Below are 18,581 nucleotides of genomic sequence, written 5' to 3' on the forward strand. Positions count from 1 at the left end.
TCAATTTGGGTTTAGAAAAGGCAAGTTTACGAACGACCGCCACTTGGAAAAAAAAAGTGCCAAATCCCCACGCACGGTCTGTTTACTCCAGAAAGCGCTCAAACGACGCTTCAGAGGGTTCTTTTCGATTGCCTTCATGTACTTCTTTTTGGCGCGCGGAAGGCCACTTCGACGCGCGACGCACCGAGAGCGACCAGTTTCGCTCCATCGTCCACCGTCGCACAAAGATGTCGTACACCGTTTCATCCGCGATACACCACGCGGGCGTCGCCGCGCGCGCCCCCACCCGCGGATCTCGCTCCGCATCGAGGCCCATGCCCGTCGTCCGGACACCCGCGCGTCATTCAAACGTCATGCGGTCCTCCAGGCGCTCCCACGTCGCGCACGCGCAGTGGTTCGACGCCGGCTTCACCCAGGGCGGTCGGGGCGCTATCGCAATGCCCTACTACAGCGCCGCGACCAACGGGCCCACCGCTGGGGATGAGCAGCCCGCCATCGACGTCGACGCCGTCGACGTCTCCACCGGCTCCGAGGGTGGCCCCGCGTCTCCTTGGCCGCAGTCCGCCGCGAGCAAGAACTCGGACAAGTGGGGCAACTTCGTCAGCTTCGGCTACCTCTTCATCAGCGCGGTCATCATGAACAACATCCTTTACACCTTCTTCCCCAACGGCCTCGGCGCCGCCATGGTGAAGCCCGCCGCGCTCAAAATCACCGAGCTCATGATTGCGCTCTCGTGCGCCATCCTCGCGGCGTGCGATTTCGGACCGCAGGCCGCCAAGCAGGTCCGCGGCGGCCTCCGCGCGCTCGACCAGGTGGGCGGCAACCGTGCCACCGCCCGCGACTTCCTCGGCCTCGTCCTCCTGAAGATCATCTTCGACGTCGTCGGCCTCGGCGCCTTTGCCGTGCCCTCGGCGCTCGTCCCGGACTTCCTTCCCCGGTCTCTCGGCATCGCCGTCACCATGTTCGTGCGCAGCGCGTTCGTCATCCACTGCGACGTCACATTCGACGCGGAGGGCGTCATGCGGCCCATACCGGGTAAGATGAGGGAGCTCATCTCATCTTTCGATCGCACCCTCGCGTTTCTCGCCTGCGCCGTGGCGATGGTCACCGACGTGTGGGTGGCGGGCATCAGCGCGGGACTGTTCACCGCGGGCGCGCTCTACTTCAGCGCCGAGAACCTGTTCAGGTTCGGCGCCAGCATGAAGAAGAAGTGATCGACGCGAACACACACGCACACGGAGAGGCAGAGAGAGGGTGGGGGGGAGGGGGGGCGACGAATGAGTTTGCGGCGAAAAAAGGAGGAGGAAGCACACACCACGTACGAAGGTAACACACGCTCAGAGCGAACAAGAACCTGCAATATTACGAAATATCCTACTACGCCACTACTGGAGCCCGCCGTGGAGGTACATGTGCCGGAGTTCCTTCTTGTTGACCTTGCCCATCGCGTTCCTCGGAATCTTCCGCACCAGCTGGAACACCCTCGGAGCCTTGTACTCGGCCATGTTCCGTCGCGCCCACCGCGCCAGCTCGGAGGTATCCGCGCCCTCCTCCTCCTCCTCCTTCAGCGCCGTCACCGCGACGCTAATCTCGCCGTACGCGTCGTCGGGGACGCCAAACACCGCCACCTCGGCGATCGCCGGGTGCTCCAGCAGCTTAGCCTCCGTCTCCAGCGCGCTCACCTTGAATCCCCCAGTCTTGATGATGTCCACCGACGTTCGCCCCAGTATTCGCCAGTACCCGCCCCTCTCCCTCACCGCCGTGTCCCCGGTGCGAAAGAATCCATCCGGGGTGAACGACGACGCGGTGACGTCCGGCTTGTTCCAGTACCCGACGAACACGCCCGGTCCCCTGACCAGCAGCTCGGCCGGGCCCTCCTCGACGTCCTCGAACCCCGCCTCGTTCGCTCCCGCCCCACCGACCGCCGCCGTCGCATCCGAACCGACCTGCTCATCGTAACCGACCCGCTCATCGTAACCGACCCGCTCATCGTGACCGATTCGCTCATCGTAACCGATTCGCTCATCGTGACCGACTCGCTCCGTCCTCACCTCCACCCCGGGGAGGGGCGTGCCCACGGTCCCCGCGCGCCTCTCCCCGCGCAGAGGGTTACTCAGCGCCATGCCAATCTCCGTCATGCCGTACCGCTCCAGCGGGACGACGTCGGCGCCCGTCTCCGTCATCCACGCGCGCGCCACGGGCGTCGGCAACGACGCGGACCCGCTCACCGTCAGCCGCAGCGACCTCGCCGCGGCGGCTGACGCCATCGCGTCGGCGCGGTTCCGCCTTTTCTTGAGCCCCTCCAGCGCCCTCAGCATCATCACGTACATCGTCGGGACGCCCATGAACACGGTCACCGGCGCCCGGTTGGTGTCGCGGAGCCTCGCCCACGCGGCGCGGGGCGCGAAGGACAAGTCGCCGGCGAACTCGACCGTCGCCCCCGTCGCCGCCGCGCACGCCCAACCGTTGACGAGCCCGTGTATGTGGTGCAGGGGCAGCGCGTGATACATGCGATCGGAGTGGGACCAATCCCACGCGTTCATCAGCGCGGTGCACTGCGCGGCGAGCGAGCCGTGCGTGTGAAGCGCACCCTTGGGTGAACCGGTGGTGCCGCTCGTGTAGATGATGAGCGCGCCGTCGCCCGGCGCGTTGACCCTCATCGTCCCCTCATCGATCGGCCCCTCATCGAACGCGACGGCTCCGCGTACGCCTGCCAAACGCGAAAGCTCCCCCCCCCTCGCGGCGCCGTCGCATTCGCCCACCCTGGCGACGCTGACCATCCGTCGCACGCCGACGCTCGTCAGAAAATCGAACGTCTCCTCCATCGATGACGCGACGGGGTCGTCGTCGTCGCGCTGTTCCGGGATGTGCACAAAGACGGACGCGCCCGAGTCTCGCAGGACGTGCGTCGTCTCCGCCTTGGTGTGGTTCCGCGCGATGGGCACGGCGATCGCGCCGCACATCCACGTCGCCTTCATCGCCACGTCGAACTCCGGGCCGGGAATCGCGGATATGGCGACCCTCGCGCCCCTCAGCGCGTCCGCGGTCGGGGGCTCGTGCGCCATCACCTCGTCCCCCGCCGCGCTCTCGCGTCCGTCGTCGCGCATCGTCGCGAAGGTGGCGCGCATGGAGTCCGCGAGCGCGTCGGCGTGCGCCAGAAGCGTCCCGTACGTGACTTCGACACCCCGCGGGGACACCACCGCGACGTGCGCCGGCCGCTCGGTCGCCACGTCCGCGAGCCTTTCGCCGAGGGAGTCGAACGAGCACCGAGCCGGGGAGTCGGCACCGAGGGATCCGTGGGACGAGACCCACCGCGCGAGGTTGGGACGTGCTCGAACCGTCGTCGACGCCCCGGACGACGCGAGGCGGCGAGCCGTAGCCGCGAGCATCGCCGGTAACATCTCGTCCGGTGGGTGAGCCCCCACCGGCTCCTCCCGCGTCCTCCGCCCACCGAGACGGCCCGACTGTGAACAAGCCCTCACGTCGAGTCCCGCGTTTCAGAACGTGAAATCGGCATCGGGTTCCAAATGCCGACGACCGAAAACCCGGGGTTCTCTTTTCGCCGGTTCCCGAACCCTCGGTTTTCGGTTTGTCACGTGCCAGTGTATCACCGCTCCACCAATCGGAAGACGCGGATTTGAAAAAATCGATCGACCGAAATCGTATGCGCGTTTCATCGGGAATGATCGATCAACCGACTAAATATCTCGCCAACCGCCATAGGCATTCACCCACGCGCGCCGTTTGGGTGACTAAAAGATCTCTGATTGACGCGGAGAAGGGACCCTTGAGCTGCTCAGAGCCTCAAAAAGGCGCCGTGAACCGATGGTCATCCACTTCGTTCGTAGACCGTTCACGGTACAGCGCGTCGAGCATCAAAAAAGATGTCTCTTCCCCTCAGCTTCTACAAGAGCACCATGGCCGGGTCTTTCGCCGCGGGCGGCGTCGAGACCCCCATGTCTCGCGCCGTGCCCGCGACCTTCACCCAGCAGGTCACCGCCAACTTCATGGCTCCCGCTAAGAAGGAGTTCTCCATGGTTGCGTTCCTGAAGGATCTCGCGGTGGTGAGTAATGCGCCCGCACCGACCTAGGACGACCCGGTCTCGATGGACGTATCGCGTGATGAATACCCTCACCAATCATCGCACGTGTTGCCGGTGCCGGGAACGCCGTCACGGGGGGCAAAACGCGCGCACCACGCAAGGGCTTTCGCGCGGATTTTTTCCCATCCGGCCCACGGACAGCTGGGCTGCACGTGCGATATTTTGTCGCCGCCGACGCGCCGAGGGAAACTTGCGCCGATCGGCACGACCGACCGCGCCGAACCCCGACCTTTCGCCCTCACCAATCGACTGACCGTTCTATCGTCACCCCCGATGAACGAAACAGGGTGGCGTCTCCGGCTCCATCGCCAAGACCGCGACCGCCCCCATCGAGCGCGTCAAGCTCCTCATCCAGACCCAGGATGCCAACCCCAAGATCATGTCTGGCGAGGTTCCCCGCTACACCGGCATCGTCAACTGCTTCACCCGCGTCTCCGCGGAGCAGGGCTTCGGCTCCTTCTGGCGCGGTAACATGGCCAACATCGTCCGTTACTTCCCCACCCAGGCGTTCAACTTCGCCTTCAAGGACACCATCAAGGAGCTGTTCCCCTCCTACAGCCCCAAGACGGACTTCTGGCCGTTCTTTGCGGTGAACATGGCCTCCGGCGGCCTCGCGGGCGCGGGCTCCCTGCTCATCGTCTACCCTCTCGATTTCGCGCGTACCCGCCTCGCCGCGGACGTCGGCTCCGGCAAGGGCCGCGAGTTCAACGGCCTCATCGACTGCCTCACCAAGGTTGCCAAGCGCTCGGGCCCCATGTCGCTCTACCAGGGCTTCGGCGTCTCCGTGCAGGGCATCATCGTGTACCGCGGCGCCTACTTCGGCCTCTACGATACCGGCAAGGGTGCGCTCCTCACCAAGGACTCCTCCATCGTCGCCAAGTTCGTCGTCGCGCAGGTTGCCACCAACGCCGCGGGCGTCCTCTCCTACCCCTTCGACACGGTTCGCCGTCGCCTCATGATGACCTCCGGAGGCAAGAAGCTCTACAACGGCACCCTCGACGCTTTCGTCAAGATCTACTCGCAGGAGGGCGCGGGCGCCTTCTTCAAGGGTGCCTTCTCCAACGTCCTCCGTGGCGTCGGCGGCGCGCTCGTGCTCATCATGTACGACGAGATCAAGGCGCTCATCGCGTAATCTGGTTGGGCGGTCGGAAACCGAATGGGAGTGCGCGGGCGCCAGCGTCGGTCTCCTTGGGATGTATTTGATTGATGACGCGGGACGTGGAGCGCATCGGAGGCGCCCCCGCGGCAAAAAAGTTTTTGTGCAATGTATCACCGGCGTCGCACAGGTGCTCGAGCTCGTCGGGACGGAGGATGGTTACCCTTTGCGCATAAAAGCGAGGGCCGTCATCGCTCGACGCTCGGCACCCGGGCGACTCGCCGCACGAACCGTAGGATTCTTCAGCCGGCGCGCGGGGCGGGCGGGGGCGGTGCACGAACCGACCCGCCGCCCCGCGCAGCCGGCGGGCAACATGTAGTATCTCAATATCACACGATTTTGTTTCAAGCGCCGGCGCTCCGTCTGAGCGTCGAGCCTGCTTTGTCCATCGAAAAAATAGTACGAAGGTATATGCGACCGCCCGCCCGTGCAGAGATGCGTCACTTTCAACCGAAGAGCCCAATTTAAGAGGGCGCGCCGCGGTGGAAGCGACGGAGGAGCGGTCATGGCAGAAGAAGGCGCGAGATCGCGCGACAACGGCGGCGAACCGGGCATGGAGGGTGCGCACACGGGCCCATCCGGGCGCGACCCGATGGGGGCACCGGACCCGGGCGAGTACGCGAGTGGGGCGGAGGTGGAATACGACGACGACATCGACCGCGACGACGTGGACGAGGCGGACTTCGACGACGAGTACGACGAGGTGGAGCCCGACGACGACAAAGTGGACGAGGACGGGGGCGGGGGCAGCGTGCTAGGGCTCCTGTCGTACCTCTGGATGTTCATCGCGCTCGCGCTCTTCGCCTACCTCATCACGACGGTTCAAAATCAGGCGGGCATCATCAAAGTGCTGAAGCGCAGGGTCGCTACGATGGAGTCCCGGCTGGGGCTTCAGCCTCTGTCCATGGACTTGTGAGACTCGCCGGCGTGCGCATCGTGTCGTATTAGTCGTCTAGCTAGCATCGTCGTCGACGTATCGTGACGTAAAAGTCGGGTGAATCCTCGAGTCCCCGGATCCCCCTCGGGTAGAATCAGGTCCTCGCGCGCTTGGTACCCGCCCCCGCCAGCTGTGCGCCGTCCTTCACGAAGTGCCTCACCATCCACCCGAACGTCTCCTCGCGGTCGGGCCTCGTGTTGCTCAGGAACCGCACCGCGCTGCTCCCCGATCCGAAGTGAACCTTCCACTCCCAGCCCTCGTCCCTCGCGGGCGTCACGCCAGCCGCCAACCCCGGCTGGTACCTGCTCACCCGATCGATCTGCTCGCACGCGTAACCGGAATCGAGCGCGTTCTTGCGCTTGAGCCTCACCCGGACGAACGCGCCTCTCGCAGCCGCCGTGGCCTCGGCGTCGGTATCCAGGTCTCGAAGCGTGGACTCGAGCTGGGTGCGGGTCGCGAACTCGTTCTCGATCTGCGTTCGCATGGCGTCAAAGCTCGGGCCAATCGCCGGCTCCTCAGGTTCTGGCGTATCCCGGACATCTCCCCGCTCGCCCCTCTCGCCCCCAGCCTCGTCGACGAACCCGAAGCGGTCGGCGGAGGCGGAACGAGGGCGCTTCTTGGCGTCGCCGGGCGCCGCGGCCGTCTCGGACCCCTTCTTCTTTCCGACAAACGGACCCTCCTTGTTGCACCACATCTTGCGGTGGAGCTTGATGCCCTTCGCGTTGTAGGGTCCCTTCCCGCACGCGTCGCACGTGAACTGCTTGGCGTTGGGGTCGGCAACCCGCGCGGTGGGCTCGGATTCGACATCGGGCTCCTCGGCTCGCGGCGCGGGCTCGGGCTCGGGCGCCCTCGGCAGGTCCGGCGTCCTCTCCGCCCCGCGACGCTCGCTCGGCGGCGGCGGCGGCGGCGACTCGTCGACCCTCCCCTTCTCGCCCTCGCGGTCCTCGTCCGCCTTTTCCCAGTCCCACGTCTCGCGGGCCAGGTCCACGGCCTCGACGTCGCCGTCGTCGTACCGAACGACGTGCAACTTCCTCGACTCGTCCCAGCGGTCGACCACCCCCGCGAAGTATCGCCCCTCGCCGGGCCACCAGACGCGGAGCCTTCTGCCGACGCACTCGCGAGGGTTCCGCCCATCCGCCGCCGCCGTCGTCGGGAGGACGTCGGTGAAGTCGAGCGCGTCGTCGCCGCCGCCGAGCGCGAGGACGACGGCGCCCTCGTGGATCTCGCCATCCTCGGGATCGGAGCTGTGCGCCTTCCGGGCGGCGCCTCTCGTTCCGAGGGACTCCCGTCGACCGCGGGCGCCACCCCGGGAGGATTCGACGAGATCCGCGATGAGCGCGCACACGGCTCTCGCGCCCGCGACGGCGACGTGCTCCGAGTTGGACCAAACGACGACCTCGTTCGCGGCGGCGCCGCCAGCCTCCTTGTTGAACCGCATCTTGGCGCCGGTCTCCGCCTGCAGCTTCTTGATCGTCGCGCCCGACTTGCCGATGACGCCGCCCATGTGACCGCGGGTGTCGACGTGGCACTCCCACCACCTCGGGCCCCACTTCTCCCACCGACCGAGGTCGTTGACGGCGTTGAGGGGGGACCCGCTACGTTGAGGGGGGACTGGCGCGGGTTCCGCTCCGTTTCTAACGTCGTTCCTCGGATCCGGCGTCCACCCCGGCGCGGCGACGCACGGGATCCACCGCGGCCTGTCCATTTGTCTCGGCCAGTCGTGCAAGTGCGACGCCGACAGCGCGCAGTCGCGGAAGGTGATCGGCGCGCCCCGGTCCGCTTTCCTCGTGAGCGTGTCGATGACCAGCCTCGCGTCGCCCTCGGTGGCGAACTGCGCAAACGCGGTGACGTCCCCTCGCCGGCCTCGAATCAGCTGCAGCCGCTCGACGGCCCGCTCGTTGACCCTCAGGTGGTTGGTGAAGAGTCGCTCGACGTTGTTCGGGAACGTGTCATGCGGGTACCCGTACAGCACCACCCTCCGCCACTGCAGCGTCGGGTCGACGTCGACGCGTCCGGGTCCGGGACCCCCCGGCAAAGACGCCGAGGCTCCCCCCGCGCCCCACGACCGACGCTGCTCGCTCCTGGTCCTCGGCGGCGACTGCGGGCCGGCGAGGGGGGCGGGTCCGCGTTCATTGGATGGTGCCCTCCTCGTTTGTGCCCCCCTTTCCCTTGCCCTCCCGTCGGCGCCCTCCAACTCGGCGACTCGACCGGGTCGACCTCGCCGCGCCGGAGATCGCGTCCTGCTCCGCGACCTGGACGCGTCGCGGCGAGCACGGGTCGTACCAGCCGCCCCTCGCCCGGTGACTGGTCGGTGACTCACCGCCCTGCCGTGTATCGCGGCGTCCGTCTCGTACGCCGCGTACCGGCCCGGGGGTTTGCGCTCTCGCGTTCCTCCCTCGGACGTCGTCCTTCCAACCCGGGGCACAGCTGGCGGGTCCGTCGACGACGCGGTGGGCCCGGACCCGGATCCGCGGGCTCGGACGCGCCCCCCGCCCTCGTGCGCCGAGGCGTCGCCGTCGGAGAGCGCGGGCGCGGGCGCGGCGGCGGTACCCGCGCGGGCGCTGGTACCCGCGGGGGCGGCGCGCGTGTCGTCGCTCTCGTCCTCGGACGGGCGAGGGGATCGGTCGTCGTCGTCGTCGACGACGACGGCGACGTTCGTTCGGGGCGCCGTCGCGGTGGGATCGCCCCTCGTCGTCGTCGCTGCGCCGCGGACGGATCCCTCGCCGCGCGCGCGACGCCTCCCCGCCTGCTGCTCCTTCTTGCGCCTCTCGAGCTCCGCCACCTTCGGGGACTTCATGATGTCCGCGACGACGCCTGATACGCGCGGGACGGACGGGCGAGTCAGCGACGGGGCGAGCGGGGGGTTCGGCGGGGCGAGGCGAGACTGCGGTCACGTCTCGCGCGCGTTTTCGCAAACCTCGGGTGCGTCGAAGGGATCGGTTCGGGGGGACGCGCGCGCGCACCTGAGAGGCCCCTCGCCTTAGGCCTCATGCCGGAAGGGTCGAGAGGGTTCCTGTCGATCGGGTGGGACGCGCGCGATCGGCTCCGTGCGGTCTGGAGTCGACGCGGCGCGCGTGATTGTGGAAGGGGCGCGACTCGCCCAGCTCTCACCTTCGTGGCTCTCCGCCCAGCAACGCTCGGCGCCTCCTCGTCTCCCGAAACCTGAAGATCTCGCGCGCGCATCGGGAAACCGCATGAGGACTCTAACTGTTTGACGCGTGACGTGATTATGTTTATGCTTAAAGATAACGCCGACTCACAAGCCAGCAGGTATCCCTGAAATACTGAAATGTGAAGTTGCACTTGTTGTTGAGACGATCGTTCCGTTCGAACGAAAGGAAAGCTAACATCGGTCGGAGGGGAACCCTCCATTTGGTCGAGACCGCGAGCGACCATGCGGTGGAGGTTCGCGGCCCTGCAGCTGCTGTTGCTGCTGACACTGCTCCTCGCGGTCGCGCATCTGACCACCGCGCAGTCGGACCCCTCGGTCCACGACGAACTCGATGACGCCGACGACCTCGAGCGGCTGGAGGCCTTGCTGGACGAGGCTGAGCGGTTGGGGATCGAGCTCAGCGCGGACGACGCCGTCGACGAGTTGGCGGGTCTGGCGCGGGACGATGTGCCCACGGAGGACGTGGATGATACCCCGCCGAAAAAGGCGACGAAACCCGTCGTCCAACAGCCGGAACCCGCGCCCGCGAAGAAGGTCGAGCCCGTGAAGACGAAGGCGGCCGAGGCGAAAAACGCGGATCCCTCCGCCCAGCCCGCGCCCCCCAAAACGCCGCCGAAGGAGGACCCCGACGCCGCCGCGCGACGGACGGCGAAGAGGCTGGAGGAGCTGGAGAAAAAACGCGCGGACGACGTCCGGCGCGCGGAGGAGGAGACCGCCAGACGAGGGGCGCAGAGGCGGGCGGATGCGAAAGCCGAGGCGGACGCGAATGCGAATGCGCAGGCGGATGCCCACGCCCGGGTCGCCGATCCGGACCCGACGGAGGACGACGTCGCGCCCGCGCCCGCCCCGCGCGCCCGCATGCTTCTCGACGAGTCCGGCGAGGGGTACGCCGCCGACGCGGCCGCGAGGGCGCAGCTCGAGAGGGACGCGGCGCGGCGGTCGCTGCTCACGCTCTCCGTCTCTGGCGATAACACGCGGTGGGTGGGCTTCGAGGATATGCCCCAGCGCTACCGCGAGCAGAGGAGCGGGCCGGAGGTTCGCATCGCGCGGGACCACGGCAACACGCAGGTGACCAGACCGGGCGGGTACTGGCAGGCGGCCAGGTTCAACAAGGTTGAGCGGCCGTCGCGTTCTCGGCTGCCCGCCAATTTCGGCCGGGGCAGCGGCGAGGGTACCCTCTCCGGTCCCCGCGCCGGGATCAATCAGCACGATCGCGTCGGGATCAACAAGGCGTCGGGCTGGCCCGGTCGATTGCACGACTCGCAGCGGGGCACCGACGCCTACCCGGCGATGGACACGAGGGACAACGTCGGCACGCACGTCCAGCCCTTCGTCAAGGGCGTCACGTCTTACTCGCCCAACAGAAGGTACCAGAACTACCAGTACAGGAACCAGTTCCAGACGTCCTACTTGACGTGCGGCACCGGCGCGAGCCTCAAGACGACGTCGTACCCCTCGAACGGCGCGTCCCTGTGCGACAGCGGAAACGGCGGGAGGTTTGTAAACGTCGTCGGGACGCACTCGCTCAAGGCTGGCGATTATGTCACGTTCAGCGGCGTCCTCGGGGCGGACAGCGCGGATCTCAACAACAAGGCGTTCAAGGTTGCCGTCGTGGGAGCCAACATGAACAACTTCTCGGTCATCTCCGGCATCGACGCCACGTCCAAGAAGTGGGACGTGAGCAGCGCGTACGTCACCAAGCTCAAGACGACGACGGCGGCTAACCCGCACCCGCTCGTCTCCGAGAGCGACTGGTCGTACGAGGAGGGCGATAAGATCTACTTCTTCGTCACCTTCAACGAGGCGGTGCAGGTCACGGGGATTCCGCGGCTGCTGTTGAACACCGGGAACCACTTCGAGGCTGGCGCGGCTGACGCGTACGCCACGTTCATCGGCGGCGGCTTTGGCGAGAAGAAGACGTTTTGGAAAAACAACGAACGAAGCCCGCTCAAGAACCCCATGGAGCCCAACTCGTGGTACGAGGACGTGTATCACGTCAACGACGGGGGCTGCACCATGCGCGGGTTCCAGGGCGACACCGACGAGGTCACCGCCGCGACGGTTCCCGACTGCGCCACGTACAGCGGCGTGACCAAGACGGCGAACGCGAAGGTCCGGACCCGCCGTGTGCACTCGTTCAAGATGGGCGACCTCGTCATCATCCAGGGGGTCACCGGCAAGGACGCGCACTTGCTCAACAAGCAGCACACGATCGGATCCGTGGCGTCCACGGGCGCGAGCGGGAACGACCTGTTTACGTTTATTCCTCCGTTGGATCTGAGCGACGGTGACGTCGAGTTTGACGCGCGCTTCGCCGTCGTCGGCCGCGCGAGCATCGGCGCGTCCTGCCGCGCGGCCGGCGTCGGGGACAGGTCGTCGCACGGCGAGAACTTTTGCATGTTCTCCCACGACACCAGGTACTCGCTCCCGGTGTCCGAATCCACGCTGTTGGACCACACGAGATACGCGCAGCAGCTCCCGGGTCAGCCGGGCCGGTTTGGCATCGGCAACACGGGCGGCGGCGCGACCTTTGCCGTCGCCGCCGAGGAGGGCGGGAGCGTCGTGAACACCCGGAAAGAGTTCCAGTACGCGGAGGACCGCACGGAGCAGTACATGGACAACGTTCTCGCCTTCGAATACGTCGTCCAGTCCGACAACGCCTACGACCAGTCCGAGACTGGGCTCGGCTCCACGTCGGGCCAGGAGCACCTCTCCGTGGACCTGGACTACGCCGGCAAGGACGCGCTGGATCTCAACGGCGGGACGGTTAAGCGCGCGTGCGCCAACATCTTCCAGGTCAAGTCCATCGACTGCTCGGGCAACGCGACGATCGAGGTGTACGGCAAGCACAGGCTGCTGCCCGGCGACATCGTGCAGCTCGAGGGTATCGACGCCGCCGACGCCGTGAGCGACGCGACGATCGCCTCTGACATTCGCCACGAGATGAACCGTCAGCACGTGGTCCACGCGCTTCCCCTCGACGCGGGGACGTCGCTCGACAGGGTGGACTGGGCCAGCATCTGGGACGCGTCGCCTCCGTGGGGGTCGGACGTGAGCAAGTTTCAGATCAAGCTCGACACCGCGAGCACGACGGCTTCCACGAAGCTCTGCGGCGACAACGGAAACGAGGCTCAGTTCAAGGTGACCCGAACCAAGTCCATCGCGCGACGCAAGCGCAGCTACCTGGGCGACGGAAGCCAGTGCAAGTTTGTCGACGCGGATCTCAAGCTGCCCACGCCGGGGGACAAGATGAAGGGTTCGAGCGGATTTGTCCAGTCGCTCTCGTTCAACAAGGACATCACCGTCGGCCGCGCGTACGTCACCAACGTCACCACGGACGCGCCGCCGGGGATATACGGGTACAACGACGGCTACGGCGTCCGCGCGGGTGCCGCCATCAACTTTGGCACCCCCGACATCGTCGACGTGAAGGTTTCCTTCTCGGAACCCGTGCTCGCGTCGTGCGGCGAAGACGACGACAAGTGGTCGGCGCCCGAGCAGTACCCGGGGCTGCGCATGAGGGTGTGCACGTCCATCAAGCTCGTGCTCGCCACGTTGGACGGCGCCACCGCCGGGGATGCCAACGAAGACAGCACGACGGGTACCTTTGGCGATGAGAAGTTTCCTACGTCGTTTCTGTATCAGACGGATTACGACGCGCCAAACGTGCTCAACTTTAGGTACGTCCCCCGGCGCGGGGATAGCACCGCGGCGCTCCAGTACGTGCGTCAGACTTCGCTGGAGGTTGGGTGCGCGGAGATGGACGGCGCGACGTGTGTATCCATGTCGCACGTGAGGAGGATCGCGGATAACAAACCCGCGGGGCTGAAGCTGCCGCCGACGAGCAGGGACGCCGGGGCGTGCGCGCCGTCGACGAACCTCGCGGGGGAACAGCTGTGTCCGGGCGCCACCGTCGGTTCGCCCACGGCTGACCACAGGTACAGCCTGGCGGGTCAGAAGACCATCGTCGTCAACGCGGTGTTCTAGCCAGTAGACGTGTATTATATCATCACTCCAGTCTGCCACCTTCGTGGCTCTGTAGTACCTTCAAAGTTCGCCAGACGACAAAAAATCGTCCCGTCGTCCGCCTCGGAAACGTCACTTTCCGGCCTTGCGACGCTGTGATTGGCTGGGTGTACGTCAAAATTTACCTCGGGGCCGCGCGATCAGTCCGAAGGGCGCCGACGGTTGGGTTCAGGGCACGATGACCCTCACCAGGTACGTCGTCGGCTCCTTCGCCGTGGCGGCGGGCCTGGTGTACCACGCGCTCAAGACTCGGGAGCAGTACTTTCCAGCGATGCTGTACCTCTCCACCAGCAAGCTGAGCGTGGTTGTCATGGGTAACCTGATGTTCGCGCTGACCCTGTGCCTGGGTCACCTGCTCAAGTCCATCTTCCTCGGGCAGCTGCGGGAGGCGGAAGTGGAGCGGCTGTACGAGCGGAGTAAGGACGCCATCATGGAGACCTGCCTGGCGATGACCATATTCCGGGAGGAGTTCAACATGAAGTTCGTGGTGATGTTCGTCACGCTTCTCTTTGTCAAGATCTTCCACTGGCTCTGCTCGGACCGCGTGGAGTACGTGGAGACGTCGCCGAGCACCACGCGGCTGGCGCACCTGCGCGTGTGCACCCTCGCCGCGTGTTTGCTCGCCCTGGACCTCACGATGCTGCAGTACGCGGTCACCGAGACGCTCAGGGTCGGTCCGTCCGTCCTCTTGCTCTTCGGCTTTGAGTACATCATCCTCGCGTCCAGGGTGGTGGCCACCTCGTGCAAGTACCTCATATTCGCGATCGACACGTGGAGAGAGGGTCGGTGGGACGAGAAGGGGACGTACGTGTTCTACCTGGAGCTCGTCACCGACCTGCTCCACCTCTTCGTCTACTTTTGCTTCTTCATCATCATCTTCGCGTACTACGGCTTGCCCATCCACCTGGTCAGGGACCTCTACATGACGTTCAGGAACTTCAACCGGCGGGTCAAGGCGTTCATCCAGTACAGGAGGGTGACCGCCAACCTGAACGAGCGGTTCCCCGACGCAACGACGGAGGAGCTCGAAGCGTTGGACGACTCGTGCATCATCTGCAGGGACGACATGTCGGTGGACGCCCCGGGGGGCGCGAGGCCGAAGAAGCTGCCGTGCGGTCACATCTTCCACCTGAGGTGCCTGCGGACGTGGATGGAGCGGCAGCAGGCGTGCCCCACGTGCAGGGCGCCGGTGGAGCCGGAGGACCTCAACGCGGAGCCGACGCGAAGGGACGCGAGGGAGAGGGAGGTGCAGGCGCAGCTCATGAACGAACTGTTTGGACCGCGCCAGGCGAACGCCGCCGCCGACCCGACGGATCCGCCCCCGGGCGCGGCGAGGGGAGGGGAGGAACCCCAAGGCGGCGCGGGAGCCGCCGGCGGCGTCGCGAGGAGGCAGGAGGCCATCGCCGCGGTGCAGCGCGCCACCGCGGAGGCGCTGGAGGCGGCGCGCCGGGGAACGAACCCGCCCCCGGTGGCGCAGGTTCCCCCAAATAGGAATCGCTTCGACCCGGAGGCGGCTCAGATTCAGGCTCAGGCCAACGCTCAGATTCAGGCCCAGGCGCAGGCGCAGGCCCAGGCTCAGGCCCAGGCGCAGGCCCAGGCCCAGGCTCAGGCCCAGGCGCAGGCCCAGGCGCACGCGACGGCGGCGGCGACGGCAGCCGCGACGGCGGCGGCGCAACAGGCGGCGGCGGCGCAGCTCGGCGCCCCCGCCCCCGCCCCCGCGCCACCCGGGTTCCCGACGAGCCCGTACCAGTGGCCGTCGCCGGGCGCGTCGCCGTACTACTTCCCCCCGCCCCTGACGCCGCCGGCGAGCGGCGGGACGGACTCGGTGGCCGGCGTTGGGGTCCCTCCCGAGGCGGGAGCGCCGCTCACCCCGGCTCAGGCGCACCAGATTGCATCCGCCACAGCCGCCGCCATCGCCGCCGCCTCGGCGCAGGCGCAGCTCGCGCTCTTCGGCATGTCCCCGCTGGGTCTGCTGGCGCCGCCGCCGCACCTCGCGGGTCAGATCGCCGGCCTCGGGTTCCCCCCCACCCCCGCCGCGGACGGGACCGGCGGCACAGCTGGCGGCGGCGTTCGGATCGAGACGCCGACGACGGCGGGGGCGACTTTTTCCTCGGCGGCGGTCCCTTCTTCTTCTTCTTCTTCGCCGCAGGACGTCGCGAGGGCGGCGGCGATCCGCGCGCAGGTGGCGATGCTGGAGGCACAGGTGGCGTCGCTGCAGGCGCAGCTGTCCGCCCAGAGTTTGCGCGACGGCGGCGGCGTTGGGGTGGTCGCCGACGCGGAGTCGCCGGCGCCGGAGAAGACGGAGGGGTCGGGGGAGGCGATCGGGCCGGAGCGGGACGAGACGGTCGAGGCGGCGGCGCCGACGGAGGATGGGATGGCCGAGGCTGCGCCGGTGGAGGAGGAGGGCGAGATCGTCCCCGCGACGGACACCGACTCCGAGGCGGAGGCGATCAGGCGCCGTCGCCTCGAGAGGTTCGGGGCGAACCCGTGAACACTACGTAGCAGCAAACCGATTGGTTTCAATCAGGAGGAGAAATCTGATCCGTCGACGTCGCGTGAGCTAGCTAGGCAATCGTCCGCGGTGGGATGCGACACTTCGTTCCCGCGACGCGTCGCGTTCTCGTCACTTGCCCGTCTTCTTGAGCTGCTTGGCCAGCAGGGGGTTCTTCGCCGCGAAGCTGCCCTCCTTCTGCCTGGCGCGCTGCTCCGCCTTGCGCTTCTCCTCCGCTGCGAGTTGTGCGGCGCCGTCCGCCGACTGGGCGAGCTCAGCCTTCGCCGCGTCCTTGGCGGCCTTCTTGGCGGCCATCGCGGCCTTGTCGCGCTCGGCCCTCTGCGCGGGGGTGAGGTTCTCGGTGTTACCCTTCGCCGCGTTCTGCTGCTTCTTGAGGTTCTTCTCCTTGGACTGCTCGCGGCTCAGGCCACGCGCCATCTTCCCGTCTTAATTATTCTCTCTTGCTCCTCCGATCTGTTGGCTGCCGGCCCGATTCCTCGGGTGCGACTGAGCTAGCTTGGACTAGCGTGCGGTGCAGACGCGCGTGCGATACGCGCGGGGTGTCGTGCGAGACCGCGGAGCTCCGGTCCGTGTCTCGAGAGCGAGTGCCCGGCTGAAGTGCGAACGCGTCGACTCGACTCGAACAATTGTTTGGCTCTCGGAAACCCCGCGGCCTGGCTTCTTTCCCGAAAGGCCAGAATTATCGGCACCTGAAACACCCCGGCGCACCCGCCATGGGGGCCGACATGTCCACGCCCGCCGCCGGTGCCGCGGGTACGAGCGCGGGACTCACCGAGGAGCAGCTCCGGGAGCGGGGGATCGCGAAGATGGACCAGGAGATGCGCCGAAAGTTCGCCAGGGGGGGCAAGTTCAACTTCAAGATCGTCCTGCGCGGCGATTCCTCCACGGGCAAGTCCACGCTGCTGCGCAGGCTCCGCGGGGGCACGTTCCAACCCGACTACAACCCGACGCCGGAGATCCGCACCGCTCACGTCCAGTGGCAGGCGCGGTCCAATCCCGAGGACAACATCATGCTTGAGGTCTGGGACGTCATCGACAAGGCGTCGAAGCGCGCGATATCGGAATCGCTCACGCTCGCGCACAACGTCGACGAGACGGCGGAGGGGAGGCACACGTTCCCGCTGGACGCGACGATGGTGGACGTGTACCACGGGTGCCACGCGGCCATCTTCCTCATCGACCCCTCGAAGAAGTGGACGTACGAGTACGTGCAGCGCGAGCTCGCGACGGTGCCCGAGCACATCCCCACGTGCGTCGTCCTGAACTTCAGGGACTACCCGGCGTCCAAGCGCCTGATCCGCCTCGAGGAGGTGGAGGCGGACATGGAGTACTCGTTCGGTAAGCGGCCTTTCCGGCCGTTCGTCATGGAGGCGTCGCTCTTGAACTGCTACGGCCTGCAGGCGCTGTCCACGTTCCTGCACATCCCTTTCCTGTGCCTCAAGCGCGCCAGCTTAGAGCAGGCCATGCAGCTCAACACGCACGCCATCGTGCAGGCTCAGGAGGCGATGAAGACGGTGCGGGGCAACAGCTACGACGCGTACGAGCGCAAGATCGACGCCGCGACCGGCGGGAGTAACGTGAGTAACGCGCTGGGCGAGGCGGCTAGCGCGGGCACTCCGGGTCAGCCCCCGGCGCGGCAGAGTCACGCCGCGCCCCCCACTGCGAAAGAGGCGGCGATCACGTGGGAAAAGCTGAGCAACACGACGCTGGGCGAGGCGCCGTTGCTGATCGGCGGCGCCGCGATCGGGGCGGCCGTGACCGGGGTGACCGCGGTGGCGAACCTGACGCCCGCGCAGATTGCCGAAAACGTTAAATCAGTCGCCAGCGTCGGCAACGTCGCCAAGGCGATCGGTCTGGGCCCCAAGGAGAAGAAGGGTCACTACGTGGACGAACCCGTGGAGAAGGTGGCGCCTCAGTTCTCGCACCTCACCGGTCGGGGCGGCGCGGCGGCGGCGGCGTTTGGCGGGCGGGAGATTGACGACGACGACGACGGCGCGCCGAACTCGTTAACCCCGGATGTGCGGGGGGGCGAGGAGATGGACGACTTCTTCGAGGGCGACACGCCGAGGAAAGGCGGTAAAAGCGGCGATTCATCTTCCGACGAAGACAGCGACAGCCCTCGAAGAAGGGACTGGGACAGCGACGGCGGTGGTGACGGCTCCAAGGTTCAGGTTCGGTGGCGGTCAGACGACGACGACAGCTCCGAGGACGACGGACCGAATCCCGAGAGCGACGAGTCGGACGACGATCCCTTGCCCTTACCCAGCAAGGACGACCCGTTCTTCGGAAGCGGTAAGAGCGCCGCGCCGACGAACGTGCACATCCTCGGCTCGAACCCCGCGAGTTCCATGGACCTCGACCCGAGCACCATCGCCGCCTCCTTCGGGTCGCCCGCGGGTGGCGGTGACGAGTACGAAGCCGTCGGCGACGACGCCGACGCGTTGGAGAAGGAGTTTGCGGGGTTGAACGGGGTTACGTTCTCCGGTGACAGCGACAGCGACGGGTCCGGCCGGCGTAAGAAGAAGGGCTCGTCGCACAAGAAGAGTAAGAAGAGTAAGAAGGAGAAGAAGGGGAAGAAGGAGAAGCCCAAGATGAAGGATTGGGACGAGTCCGAGAGCGACTGACACATTTTAAAATTAGAGAATTTCTGAAATTCAAGACGTCTCACGCCGACG

The 18,581-nt window shown here is 66.7% G+C and overlaps 9 protein-coding genes across 9 annotated transcripts; 6 read left to right on the forward strand and 3 right to left on the reverse strand.

The window, feature by feature from the left end:
* Positions 1–227: 227 nt before the first annotated feature.
* MICPUN_59980 (hypothetical protein) lies at positions 228–1,214 on the forward strand (the record flags this gene model as incomplete). Its single annotated transcript, XM_002503507.1, has 1 exon — positions 228–1,214. One exon carries the CDS (start codon positions 228–230, stop codon positions 1,212–1,214), a length of 987 nt encoding a protein of 328 aa, XP_002503553.1.
* Positions 1,215–1,385: 171 nt separating this feature from the next.
* On the reverse strand, positions 1,386–3,401 carry MICPUN_59981 (predicted protein; the record flags this gene model as incomplete). The annotated part of the gene is made up of 1 exon (XM_002503857.1): positions 1,386–3,401. The coding sequence occupies one exon, from the start codon at positions 3,399–3,401 to the stop codon at positions 1,386–1,388; it is 2,016 nt and encodes a 671-aa protein (XP_002503903.1).
* A 453-nt stretch (positions 3,402–3,854) lies between these two features.
* Positions 3,855–5,605, forward strand: MICPUN_108589 (mitochondrial carrier family). The gene is made up of 2 exons (XM_002503508.1): positions 3,855–4,064; positions 4,390–5,605. Exons 1-2 carry the CDS (start codon positions 3,918–3,920, stop codon positions 5,233–5,235), a joined length of 993 nt encoding a protein of 330 aa, XP_002503554.1. The 5' UTR covers positions 3,855–3,917; the 3' UTR covers positions 5,236–5,605.
* Positions 5,606–5,812: 207 nt separating this feature from the next.
* On the forward strand, positions 5,813–6,175 carry MICPUN_59984 (predicted protein; the record flags this gene model as incomplete). Its single annotated transcript, XM_002503509.1, has 1 exon — positions 5,813–6,175. One exon carries the CDS (start codon positions 5,813–5,815, stop codon positions 6,173–6,175), a length of 363 nt encoding a protein of 120 aa, XP_002503555.1.
* Positions 6,176–6,290: 115 nt separating this feature from the next.
* MICPUN_101430 (predicted protein) lies at positions 6,291–8,993 on the reverse strand (the record flags this gene model as incomplete). Its single annotated transcript, XM_002503858.1, has 1 exon — positions 6,291–8,993. The coding sequence occupies one exon, from the start codon at positions 8,991–8,993 to the stop codon at positions 6,291–6,293; it is 2,703 nt and encodes a 900-aa protein (XP_002503904.1).
* A 597-nt stretch (positions 8,994–9,590) lies between these two features.
* MICPUN_59986 (predicted protein) lies at positions 9,591–13,355 on the forward strand (the record flags this gene model as incomplete). Its single annotated transcript, XM_002503510.1, has 1 exon — positions 9,591–13,355. One exon carries the CDS (start codon positions 9,591–9,593, stop codon positions 13,353–13,355), a length of 3,765 nt encoding a protein of 1,254 aa, XP_002503556.1.
* A 217-nt stretch (positions 13,356–13,572) lies between these two features.
* Positions 13,573–14,598, forward strand: MICPUN_68019 (predicted protein; the record flags this gene model as incomplete). Its single annotated transcript, XM_002503511.1, has 1 exon — positions 13,573–14,598. A coding segment is annotated over one exon (1,026 nt), but the record flags the coding sequence as incomplete, so codon positions are not given.
* Positions 14,599–15,889: 1,291 nt separating this feature from the next.
* MICPUN_50952 (predicted protein) lies at positions 15,890–16,323 on the reverse strand (the record flags this gene model as incomplete). Its single annotated transcript, XM_002503859.1, has 1 exon — positions 15,890–16,323. The coding sequence occupies one exon, from the start codon at positions 16,321–16,323 to the stop codon at positions 16,018–16,020; it is 306 nt and encodes a 101-aa protein (XP_002503905.1). The 3' UTR covers positions 15,890–16,017.
* Positions 16,324–16,619: 296 nt separating this feature from the next.
* MICPUN_59989 (predicted protein) lies at positions 16,620–18,530 on the forward strand (the record flags this gene model as incomplete). The annotated part of the gene is made up of 1 exon (XM_002503512.1): positions 16,620–18,530. The coding sequence occupies one exon, from the start codon at positions 16,620–16,622 to the stop codon at positions 18,528–18,530; it is 1,911 nt and encodes a 636-aa protein (XP_002503558.1).
* Between the last annotated feature and the right edge of the window lie 51 nt (positions 18,531–18,581).

Source organism: Micromonas commoda, chromosome 7 (genome assembly GCF_000090985.2).
Source record: "Micromonas commoda chromosome 7, complete sequence".
Classification (NCBI taxonomy): domain Eukaryota; kingdom Viridiplantae; phylum Chlorophyta; class Mamiellophyceae; order Mamiellales; family Mamiellaceae; genus Micromonas; species Micromonas commoda.

Coding starts and splice junctions, on each gene's coding strand:
- MICPUN_108589 (XM_002503508.1), top strand. CDS start 3,918: ATGGCCGGGTCTTTCGCCGCGGGCGGCGTCGAGACCCCCATGTCTCGC. Junction 4,065..4,389: donor TCCTGAAGGATCTCGCGGTG/GTGAGTAATGCG, acceptor TGAACGAAACAG/GGTGGCGTCTCCGGCTCCAT.